General features: G+C 36.6%; 1 protein-coding gene across 3 annotated transcripts in view; it reads right to left on the bottom strand.

The window, feature by feature from the left end:
* Nucleotides 1-8,372: 8,372 nt before the first annotated feature.
* The window catches only part of LMO4 (LIM domain only 4), a 144,997-nt gene continuing 140,869 nt past the window's right edge, over nt 8,373-12,500 (bottom strand). For 2 of the 3 annotated variants that reach the window (XM_009212269.4, XM_009212268.3), the window contains one exon: nt 8,373-9,177. In XM_009212269.4, coding sequence (XP_009210533.1) covers nt 9,169-9,177 — 9 coding nt within the window. In that variant the 3' untranslated portion in view covers nt 8,373-9,168. The remainder of the gene's footprint in view (nt 9,178-12,500) is intronic. The other variant, XM_003892152.5, reaches the window with a different exon arrangement.

The raw sequence follows: 12,500 nt of genomic DNA, 5'->3' as shown, positions 1-12,500 counted from the left end.
TAGCAGTGTGACTCTGAGCAAGGGTTTTTTAACCTAAGTTCCTGCTTCCTCAAATGCAAATGTAGGAATAGTAACATCTTCCTCAAAGTTGTATGCTGGGGATAACACATGAAAGAGATGCCTGGGCCACATAATTGTTTAAGAAATGTTCATTTCTTTCTTGAGCTACCTTCTACCAACTATTTGGTCTGAGTTTATGAAACTGTAAATTTTGAATAACATTTGCCTAACAAAGGCATTATTACCTTGCTTAAAAACACACACAATACATTCTAAACCAAAAATAATCTGAGTGTAATCCATTATTTTGGATTAATCTATATCATCACTCTCCTCCCTTAGAGAAGACAGGCCAAGAGTTGGTTACAATAATGTTTGAAGTAAGTTGAAGACCTTATAATTAACACTTAAGTCGGAGAATTTATTATATTTTCCAGTGTTTCAGTATTTACAGTCCAAAATAGTGTCATCCTCAGAATATAAAGCCCTTTTACCTTTAGTGATATGTCAAATGCACTGGCAAATATAGCTGTTGTCAGTAAATTCCTATTTAACAGATGGGCAAGATGAGGTAGTGAGATTAAATGACTAGCCCATGGCTAATATTTGATTAGAAAGGCAAATTTAATCATAGTTGCCATTTGACTTCCTTTCAGGACTAGAATTAAATTTCAAGTGTCTCCTGACTCCCAGTTTAGTGCTTATTTCACTACAGTGCAATATGTGCTTTATTACATGCTTTAAAATAAGAGGAGAGAGTGGGGAGGCACAAGCGCCTTCCTCCTAAAAGGCACAAAGCACAAAATACGAGGTAAATAGTCCATCATTTATTGTCATAACACTCCCCGCAAGACAACGAGTACTGACGATCTCCCTTAGTCGGGATGATGGTGTAGAAACCTAAGTTTAAAAAAAGATGCACAAGATGCCCACAGATACTCAAGAAATAAAAAAGACAGCCCAGAATTACCTAGTGTTAGAATGAAATTGATCACACACCTTCTGGAAAGCACACAGTTCTACAAGTCTCTATGTACGCAAGGAAATCCAACTACCTTTTTTGTGGGGAAGGATTGTTTCATAGAACATCTAGCAGCAACCCTGGGTAAGTGGGTACTGTTTTGAGAATGTTTTCAACTTAGTCACCCAATTCTCATCAGGCCCAATCAACCAACTGCCTAACCTCATTTAGTTTTGAAAAATAATGTCACAAATGTGTCCAGAGTGGGATAAAATGCACAGTAGAGAGTTCATTAACATGCCATCTGCATGCAAAACAAGGGGATTCCAGAGGCAGAATGCTTTGCTAGGCCACTAGAAATCAAATTCCAGGCTAAAAAATATAGAACACAACTTAGGGAGAAAAATATTACAGCTACACCTTTACTTCACCCACAGCAAAGACTGTCTGGTTTTCAAGAACTCCAAAGCCAGCCTGAATTCTCTTTCCCTCTTTTTTAAAACTTTAAAACATGTTTTACTACTTAAAGAGGGTTAAAAAAAATTGCTTACAGCATGAGGTGGTTGATGGAGTTTCGTGAATCATATCCATTCCCATGAAGAAAGAAAGGCCTAGCTAGACCTCAGTGTCAGAAATCCATTTAGGATTGCCCGTCTTTTGAAAATCAAGCCTGTTTATCTTCCTGATTCACTCAGTAACAAATCAGAAAACTCAAACCTGCCCCCTCCATTTCTTCTGACTCCTACTGCCTCCCTCTACTCTCAGAGAAAGAAAGGACTCGATTTCCAGAGGCTGTAGCTTTAATGAACCAGAGGCCTTTTTTCCCACAGTGGTACCTCAAACTTCATCAAGAGCATTGGAGTCTGCTTTTTTTCTATTGCAATTTTCATTCCGCCTTAGCTCTCCCTGACACACCTGTGAAGTGTCACCAAATGCTGTATCACATCAACTCTCAAAAACTGCCAACTCTGCTAATGTCTGAGACCTCCTGATGTCACAGCCTTACGGGAGCTTGAAGTACACAAAAGCATAGCTTGAGTTTTACCACACACAGCAAAAGCACCTGTGCGGGTGGTTAGGGCAGAGGGTCTTGTTGACAGTCGTGAAATAAGACAAACAAAACCATTGAAATGAGATGTGCGGCAGGGGTGTTTGTGGAGCCTGTACATCCTTCTTCCCAAACTGCAGTGAGAGACCCCAGCCCCTTAAACTCCCTCGCAGAGCTATTTATCTAGAAAATTGTTCCTTCCATTCTCCCTACCCTCCTTTTTATCACGACAGAAATTTCCTCATAGCCTAGAATTCTAAGAGAAAATATTTCATCTAGTATCAATTTCATAAACATCCACTCCCACCCACTGCCAAAAAAAAAGAAACACCACTGGTAAATATTATTCAGGGTATGGTTTGTACAGGCTATTCAGCTCTGGGTACAGATGGCATTTATTGAAAAACTGGAATGTATCATGGTTTTTGGTTATACTATAGAGTAGTATAACCAAGTAATTGAGTATACAGGTCCTGCAGCCTCCATACCTGGTGCAAATCTTGCCTACTCCTCAGTGTTGTCATCAGACTTCACTTACTAAATTTATGACCTTAGGCCATAATGTACACATATCTACAAAGCATCTTGCCCTTTTCTATTGATATTCTGTAGTTTGAATCTATAGGTGTGTTGATCTATACATATTTTTCCAGGTCCTTATAATCTAAGGTGGATATATGTATATCCATCCATAACCAATGAGAAGGGTAATTTAGTCTTTGGACTAAAAAAAACACATACTGGCTAGCTTCAGTCTCATTTTGCACATAGTAGAATAAGACTAAAAGATAGCATGCAAAGGGCCATTGGGTTGCGAGATACCCCATGAAATAACATATAGAAATTATGGGCTTTAAGAATTGGTACTTTGCCACCCAAATCCACTGCAGTCAACAGTCTGTGCAAAAACACACACAAAAATAAGTCTTTTTTGCTTTTTGCTTCACCATTTTATATCAACATTAAAGAATGTTTCATTAAATTGGAGTAGATATTTTTAACCATTTTTCCCTTTGTAATAAAGGCAGCTTGGATTTAATATGTTACTTGTTCAAGTAACTTATTTTTAAAAGTACAATTTTTTGTATCTTTTTAAACCCTAGCAATTAATGGGAAAATAGAAAGTACAGCCAACAAAATTTTAAAATAATCTGAGAATTGTTAGTGTACAAGTAAAGGTATAATTTGTTCTCTTTGAATGTCTCAGTGCTTTCCCATCCCAAAACAATATAAACATCAGTTCCTTTGAGGTATGTCTACTTTTTACATCACACTAGAATATGTAAAAACTTTTCCTAAAACTGTTCATGTGTATTACTTCTTTTCTACTTATACAAGTACAAATGACTTTTATATAATCTAATTTATTGTAAGGTCTTTTACGTGGCTCAAGCCACAGCTCATTCAAAGATTCTAAACACATCCTTTGCTACTTTGTATGGAGTATTTTGATCCATTTTTCTTTCTGAACTAATATGATTATGACAGTCTTGTTCTTGTTCCTCAGCAACAACAATTTGTGGGCAGAGTTATTATCAATTATACCTAAATATTCATCATGAAGGAGTTGAGATTTCTCAAAATTCAAAAGAAATATCTCTTAGAGCAAGGCTGAAATGTGGGCAATCTAAATAAGTTGGCATTTCAGGTTGGATAAAGACAAAATGCAATGTTTTTTTAAGAGGAAAGAAACTAGTTATAGCTAACAGGATAAAGCACATCATCAGTGCAGGTAATTTTACCAAAATGTCCTAAATGCCAGCATTCAATAGCAATTCTGGGACCCTGGGCCTTAATAACAACACCCAACACGTTGGAGGCTGTGGCAAAAACAAAGTAAGTAATATTGACCCCACCTCTACTTAAAATTGTGACATTTTGTTCATCATGTTTTTTGCATTGATTTTAAAATGCTGCATTAAAAGATTATCTTAATTGCTGATTTTTTGACACCTCCTTAAATTCTACACCCAAAATAAGTGCCCACTAACCTCGACCTTTCTCTTAGCCCTGCTTAATAAGTAATCTCCCTGAACTTTAGTTACCTCATCTGTAAAACTGAGGGAATAATAATTCAAAGGATTATGAGGACCTAATGATATTGCATGTGTAAGTACTTGTTCATTGTAAACGTAAATGTATAAATACATTTACAAAGCTTTATGCAACTCCAAGATAAAGTTATTATATTAAACATTGTATTTAAAGATGTAAGGTTTATGGCAAGTTTAAGTCCCATGATTGATGACAGAAACTGAATCAGAGGCCTTAGAGAAATAGAATTTAAGACACACCTATATTCCTACGAAACCTTATTTAAGTAAAGAAAAAGGTACAGTAACAACCCAAGAAATCAATTTCCTTTCCAGGTTTCATAATTAATCTTCATTTGTAAATCCTGTTTGTCCTCAGATTCTCTTTACAGTTCCTAAAAACATTCAATTCACCAAAAATGAAAAATTAATTTAGGAAGAAACTCTTAAGACAAAACTTGCAGCTCAAACAACAGGTGAAAGCATACAAATATAAAAATTGTTATTGAAGAAGTTGGGGATGTGAATCTCTTAGTTCAAGATGGGGGGTTGTTCTAGAGTGAAGGAAGGTGAGATGCCTCCTGTTCTCATGAGCTAATGATTGTTTCCAACTGGTTAGAATTCAGTGCTAATTGCATTTTAAAACACCACCTCTGAAATCTTTTTTCTCTCTCAGGATCTTGCATCAATGTTTCACATTTTCAATGCAACCTTTGCACTTCACCTTTCTCACTCAACAAATTCTGAATGTCAGATCTACTGGAAGAACTCAGTTCAGATCCTTCCTCTCCCAGTAGGTTTTGATCTGGTGGTGATGATGTCAATACCTAGGAAAGGCTGTCCTGCCCTGGTTCTGAGGGGAGAGAGACAATTAAAATCGGTACTTTGGTGACTCTACTCAGGCTTGTCCATTCTAACAGGGAGTCATTAAACAACTTTCCAGTGTCATTCAAAGAACTTATAACAGAATCAATTGATTTTCATCCTCTGCTTTATTAGTTGTGATTTAGGAAATAGAATGGCCCTGTTTACACAGCTGTAACATGTCAGGGCCTGTAGTACATTATTGGTTTGAGGCCTCCGAGTTGCCGTCCATTCTCAGCAGAATCAATCTGAACTTGAAAACATTCCCTCTAGGAAACATGCACGTATCTACTAGCATAAAGCACTTCTTGTACAACTGAAAACAGTATTCACTTGAGGTAAGTTGCAAGTTCACCTTCCAAAAATCAGCCCCCGCTTGTCATTGCTCTCAGCATGTTCACTATGGGAGCAGAGGGCTACAAATGCCTCTTTAACTAGGTACCCAGCATCGGTGAATGTGTTACACTTTGCTGCTAGTCAGATCTCAGACTCTGCAAGTGGGAGTAGCTGGCTGTTTAACATGCGTTCAGAGCACTGCCAATCTAAAATGGCTGCTCAGTAATACTTTAATTGCAGTTTCATGGAAACAAATTGCTATTTAACTGCAATAAGCATTTCTGTGACTTGGCTGGACTAACAATAGGTGAGTCTTAGTAACAAAGCTACAAGTAACATTAACTTGTAAATGGCCTTTTTCCAATGGCCTCTTAAAGGAGTCATAGGTGGGACAGCACCCAGGACAGAACTCCCTGGTGAAGGGTGAAGGGGTCTTTGGGGTGAAGGGTGAAAGGATTTTTTGATTTCCTTAATTTAAATACAATTAGGCTACACAGAAACTCTTCATTAGACTCCATATGTAGATCTTGGGTTCACTGTTACATGATTTATGGGCCCTAAGAAATATTTTATATAAATAGTAGAACACATTAGAATCTTACTATATTGACATTTGAAGCCCTTTAAGGGCTTCATTTTAGATGCTCAGTTGTTTCAAATATCTGTTAATAAGGGCAAAAGAATTTAAACACAGCTAATGTTAAGAGGATGACAATTTCACAACTTCATTTTGGTGTGAGAGTTTTCTCATTTTGTATTTTATAAGACACTACAGTCCAGGTTAAACTATTTCCTAATAAATCATGAAAGAGCTGAAAATAGTTTCTAGTGGCAAACAATTTGGTTTGGAAAAGCTTCAGGCTCCCCTGCCTTGCGGGATGTGTAAATCTAACTAGACAGATAGGTAAAAAACATTAAACCCTTTTAGAGGACAATCTTTTTACAAAATTGTTTCATTAGCAAGAGTGACAATTTGCATGATTGAGACATTTATATGTATCATAAACATAATTTTTTTTATCGGTTCAGCAGGGCTAAGTAACATTTGCTTTTATTTTTAATTGTACTTGCTTGTAGGGACTGGGGGCCATCTTGCTCTATGACATGCTTAATATTAAGTAAATCCTTTCAAAAGAAGTGTCCATCTCGCTAACTAGTAACATCACAAATGCAATGGATGAAAGGTAGAATAAACTCATAGACTTTTTTTTTTTTTCCTAAGCAATGTTGAGGTTGGGGGAGGAACTGCACACAATCGCTGCTCACATCTGAATAAACCTGAGTGTTTTTAGTAGCTTTCCATCCACACAGAGCATCCCCATTAGAGCCGAGTTTTATTGTTTGAAATGCCTCTGGTTTCAAGAAAGTGTTTTACCTAAAGCAAGACTACTACTTAAATATGTTCTATTGTATATTCATAGCTCCATTAGTCCTTCTCCAATTTAGCACATCAAAGAGAAGGCTTCATCACTTGCATGTGGATTATACTAACATGAGTGACATTTGTAATCTTATAGGTCTGCAACTTAAGAAATGCTTTTAGAAGCTCATTATTAAATACGCAGCAGTGCTTGAGGAACCAGCCATATAATAGTTTATTTAAAGTCTGTAATGACCTTAGCCCTCCACATCACTAAATGCCACAATATATTATTTACTAAAATTATTAACCACCTCCTTTGAATTTCTACACTATCAGGGACATGAGTGCTCATGCCAAAAAGAATATAGAAAATGCCTGCAATCTCATTAACATATTTCCCCCTTTACCATCCCAGTCTAACTTCCTTGAGAAAGTTTCTTAAAGGAAAAAAACAAAAACAAAAACAAATATAAGAACCAGAACTAGCTTGAAGAAATTCCCCAAGGATCTAATTCAGAGAGACATCTAATTCAAACAGATATATATGTGATTTCTTCACATTATTTCCTTGCATTTTGTTTTTATAAGGTTCTAACAAAACTATTCACTTCAACTCTGCCTTTACAATCTCCTCTAGGTTTGAGGTTCAAGCAACTGATTTTTTTCCCCCCTGCCCTGGAATCTCTGAAAACAGGAAGTGAGCACATTTCTCAAAGGGAAGCTGACTGGTAGTTGAGATGTGCTGGGCTAGACCTCTCTACATGGCTCCATGGCTATTCTCAGAGGGAGGGTCTACACCAGGTGCTTTTCTGGAACAAAATAAATGCCATCTTAAAAAAGAAAATTTTAAATACTAGTGTTCACACACCTGGTTTTATTAGTCTGTGATGGAAGTTATAGTTGAAATTTGCTCACATCTAAGGAAGCTGGCAGTACAACCTCAGCCTGCAGGCCTATTTGGTTTTCCTCCTTCTAGCACTAGCTGTGTTATACCCACATGCTTTCCGGAGGGCAGCTCTGTGGGCAGTGCAGGCGCTGTCGTGGACATTCTGCTGCCTGCAACCAGCAACTCAGTATCTCAAGACTAAGACTAAATGAAGTCAGAATCTTCCCCCAAAATACATACAGAAAGGCAGAGTCAGTAAAGAAGTCTAGGAGCAAAACAAAATAAACATATCTTATAGCCGACCACACGAGCCTAAAGGTCACCAGGAAACAGCTACTTCACCCATCAAAGATCACTATAAAAGAACTCTGGGTCCCTACAACTAGGTGAGTTTCAAAATATGTACAGTTATGACTTAGAAATTGTGACTTCCTTCAAAAGCTATAAACTTGGTAAGAGAGCAGGATGGTTGTGTCATATATATATATATACATACATATATATATATATATATATATATTTTACATACTTTTCGTCAATACCCAAGGCTTTGCTATTGAGAAAAAGAATAAACAAAATAGTGGATACTCAAGTATTTATATATAAACACAAAAGACTTACTGTGATCTAGAAGTGTAACGAAATGCTGTTAACAGAATATTCTTGACTTATAGAAAGGACTCTGTTAGAAACTTTGCTTTGTACCCCTGCCAATAATGGATGGCGTGGTTAAGTAATCTGAAGAATATCTTACTGGTCCAGAGCTAAATAAATATACCACCTCCCTCAATTCCTTCAAATTTAAAGTGAGCTTGTTATTCAACAATAAAAACTGAATGTTTCCAAAATACAGAAAAGAAAAAGCAGTGTTTAAACCCAAACACCATTAAATATTTTTTCTTTTAAGTTTTTATTATTTAAATACACCATACTAGAGCAAATGTCTCTGAAAATATCACAAATAAAAGATTTTTTTTTTCTTCATTCAGCAAATTAGAAGTGGGGGAATTTTCTACACAGTAGCTGCTATGAGCCTGATTTTTTTATCCAATTTTTTTTTCTTTTTTTCATTCTTTTTTTTTTTTTTCTTTGCCATGGGAGTAGCAACATTAGGACAAAACACTTACATGCATACATACATTGTATTTTACAGAGATACAATAAGTGTTTGTGATAGAGTATCACAAAAGCCACATCTCTTTCCTTTATCTCATGTTCAGTTTTGATTGAAACACGTTTCCTTACAACACTTAAATATACAAAGAGCAAATAGAATGTTGTTAAGGTAAAACACAGGGTACAAACTCTGGCCAGTGCCCTGCTAATTGTTAATGAGGGTAGAAAGCAGATTTGAATGCTTCTTTTAATTAGCTTCATTAGTCATTTCCCTCCCCCCCAGCTCCCTCCCCCCCCCCAAGATGTCCTCTGGTGGATCTTTTTTCATTTTCTCTACAGTCTCCCATTAGCCCAGGTTCATGGAGTCCTTAATGTTCATATTCAGTCATTTTAATACACCAATAAATGCGGGAAGGGCAATCAAGACTAAAGAAGGTGCAATGGCATGGAGCTGGCACTGGTGCTAGCTACAAAGGTGACTTGTCTACTGAAGACACATGGGATCCACCTGTGATGAACAAATCTGAGATGAAGGCACGCATTCTGCATTACTCTGACCTTTTAGCAGACCTGCAAGAAATAAAAACGGGCATCTTAGCTAAAATGCTAAATTTGAGAGATATTAAACTCAAATATGACTGCTTTTGTCTTCCCCACATTCGCTAATCTTCTTGTATTAGATTACTTTCCAACTGTGACTTGATAGAGGCTTTCTATGCTACTTACTCTGGCAGTGAAGAACTAAAGCGTAACATTTTCTGCAGTTTTACTAGCAAAGAAAATGAGACAGAAAATGGACACTCAGAAAGTTTCTGGTGTAAAGTACTACAATTAATTGCTTAACTCTGTTAAGAGAAAGTGTCTTTCCAAAAGGAATGTAACATCTTGCCCAGCAGTGGGATCTTGAATTTTTTAAATAGCGGGGACATTCCAAGACAAGTTCCTACCCAGGAAGTTTGGGGTTAATAAACTCAACCGTGTAACCTTTAGGAATGTTGCTTAAACTGCTTGTGTCTCAGTTTCCTCATCTTTAAAGAAGGGATAATGACGCTGTTATGATAATTACATAATACATACGGGAGCACTTTCAACAGTGCTTGGCCCTTAATAAAACCTCAACGAATAATGGCAGTTATCATTATTATTCTGATATCCCCATGTGAAAAATATTCACCCATTTGGTACTACCTATAGGTGTATGTGTGTCTGTATGAAAATTTCTATGTACAAATATTCACATATTTTTCACTATTTCCTATCTGCTATGTCACTTAATAGTTACACGAATATGTGAATCAATACATGTAATGTGTTAATGACTTGTGATAGATAAAAGAACATAGTTCAATGCAAGGGTAGCTTCAATGTCTAAGTCAGAAATGGAAATCCACACACTTGTCAAATACAATCTGTTTGCAATTACCAAAATGAAATAATATATATTAGGTTTTTATGGTTTTTAAATGACATTTTGAGCTTCCCAGAAGTTCTCATTTCACTCTTTCCCTAACTTACAAAAAGCCTGTAGTCTATTAGGAACTGCAACCCCCCACTTCTAAGCTAATTAAAGTGGTGGAGGCTTAATTCCCCAGAGTGGAAGCTCAGTGTGAGAAAGGTAATTTGTCTGTCCAGAACAAAGATGCGGCAGCAGCCAGCAAGCATATTTAATAAATGAGCATCAAATGTCCTCTACGATGGACACACACAACACCAATTATGTAACTATGGGGGAACTGCGAAGTGACATGTCAACTAGAACACTCACTAAATTTTCCTCCAACTAAAGAGATGTGATCTAACTCTGTTCCACTGAAAAGCACAGATAATTCTAGAAGGTACCATCACACTTTTGAGTGGAAGAAAAAAATTCCAGAACAGGCAGCAATCTACAAAAGAAAAAATTAGCCACAATTCCTGATTCACATAACCCTCTAGAAGGCAGTATTCTCCCAAAGCTAGCCAAGCCTCCTTTAAGTGATATAGGTTACAAAATGTTGTAGATCCTTGAAAACTAGTGGCTTGAGATTTCAGTCCATCTGAAATGCAAGACTTCAATCACTGTATGATTTAAAAGCTTAAAATTATTTTTCTTGGAATATACAACAGCCAATGATGCAGAACAACCACTACACAGCCCAGACCCTGGGAACAAATCTCCGAATAAAAGTTTAAAGGGACCAGACAATGGGGGCCTATATTTTCCATGCAATTAACTGCCTTTAAAGAAGGGATGTTCGAATAATCAACTCATTGCTTTTAAGCCAGAGGATGCTTGAGTGTATTTACCACGCATAATACACCAAAAATGTAATTGATTCTGCGAATAGAAGGAAAACGGCCAAAATAAATGTCCAATTTTCCCTACCAAAAATATGGAGAACAAGAGAAGAGAAAATAATAAAACAAAGCCATTTGTCATTTCTCCCCATCTCATCACCTCCAGAAAAGAAACGCCACAGGGTTTTGGGAAAATAATTTTAAAGCCTCTCCAGTTCCAAAAAGCAGTTTATGTTCCATCAGGAAGTGTGTTTTCATTAACTCTTCCCCCTTGCCCTCTCATTAATATCTCTCTGGACCATGTTCAGCTTGCCCAAAACCTTTATTTATAAAAACTACCTTGTGAATTGACCGTGCTCATGGTGAGCTGAGCACCAAGGGCAAAAATGTGAGACACTTATGCCAACAGGGAAATGTTCTTAATTAACAGCACCCCCAAAACACAGATTCTCACCAAGGTCTGACAAGAACATATCCTTAAATTGTATTTCCTCGTGCCTTTTAAGAGCTATTAATTTTTGAAGGCCACCTGTCTCTTTTTTGTCTTCCAACATTAAGAAAATATACACTAATAGGTTCTTATTCATTGCCTAAAATATATTTAGTGTTCCAAAATGAATACCCTACCACTGCCATCCTGGAAAAGGTGTAGAAAACAGATTTCAATGAAAGGCACAATACATGTAATCTCATCAACAGGTAAACCTGGTTTTTCTGCAGTTCTCCTCCCTAACACCTCTAAATTTACGCCATCTTATACTGTAAAAGATGGTATGAAAGCCTGCTCATATTTCTCAGGTGTGCTTTATACTTAGTCCCTACCTAACATTGCTATTGCCTGTATTCAGTGCTTCACAATCTAGCAACATTTTCCATCTCATTTCTACATCCTTTCATTCTCACCATGCATGCTGGTGAACTGCAACAATCATTTTTGTATAGTACTTTGCTAAGTCAGAGAAAGAAATGGTATAAAACCAGCAACAAAGTGAAGCTCTAACTCGGGGAAAAATTAAGCTTTGACATCAGGAGCGGACAGGTCTACCATTTTATTCCTAGCATATTTTTTCTTTTTTGCTAGTAACTACAAACAGCTTTGCCTCTATTTTGAATAGGTACCTCAAAATATTTATGTTACTCATTCATTGTTCTCAACTCTGCCCTGTAGATTCACTTCATTAGAATCCAAATCATAAAAACCTTTAAGCATTTATATGTCTAGGCACTCCTTAAAGAAGCTTGAAATGCCTCATCAGCAGTGACTGGTTAGTTTCCAATTAAAGAGTTTGACTTTTATTCTTAAAATGGTTATTCTATGTAGCTTCCCATATTAATAAATTAAATAAAAGTGCACATAATTTCATGTAATTAACACTAAGAAACGGAACATACAGTTAAAATTACCTCATAAACTTGAGCAAGGGAACCTTTTCATCAAACATGAAATCAAATATGCTGCATCAAAACATGGCAGCATAATTTTAATGGTTAAAAGTTTTCAAATATTTGTCATCCACCCACCTCTACCACCGCACTAAGAAAATGCATTACAGAAGACAAAGAAGTCTATTATTTTCCCCGAGATTTTTGAAGCTTGCTAAATTCCTATTTGCAGA

This window comes from Papio anubis, chromosome 1, assembly GCF_008728515.1.
Source record: "Papio anubis isolate 15944 chromosome 1, Panubis1.0, whole genome shotgun sequence".
In the NCBI taxonomy this organism is placed as follows: domain Eukaryota; kingdom Metazoa; phylum Chordata; class Mammalia; order Primates; family Cercopithecidae; genus Papio; species Papio anubis.
The sequence above is the reverse complement of the archived record's forward strand: the minus strand, read 5'-3'. Positions and strand labels throughout refer to the sequence as shown.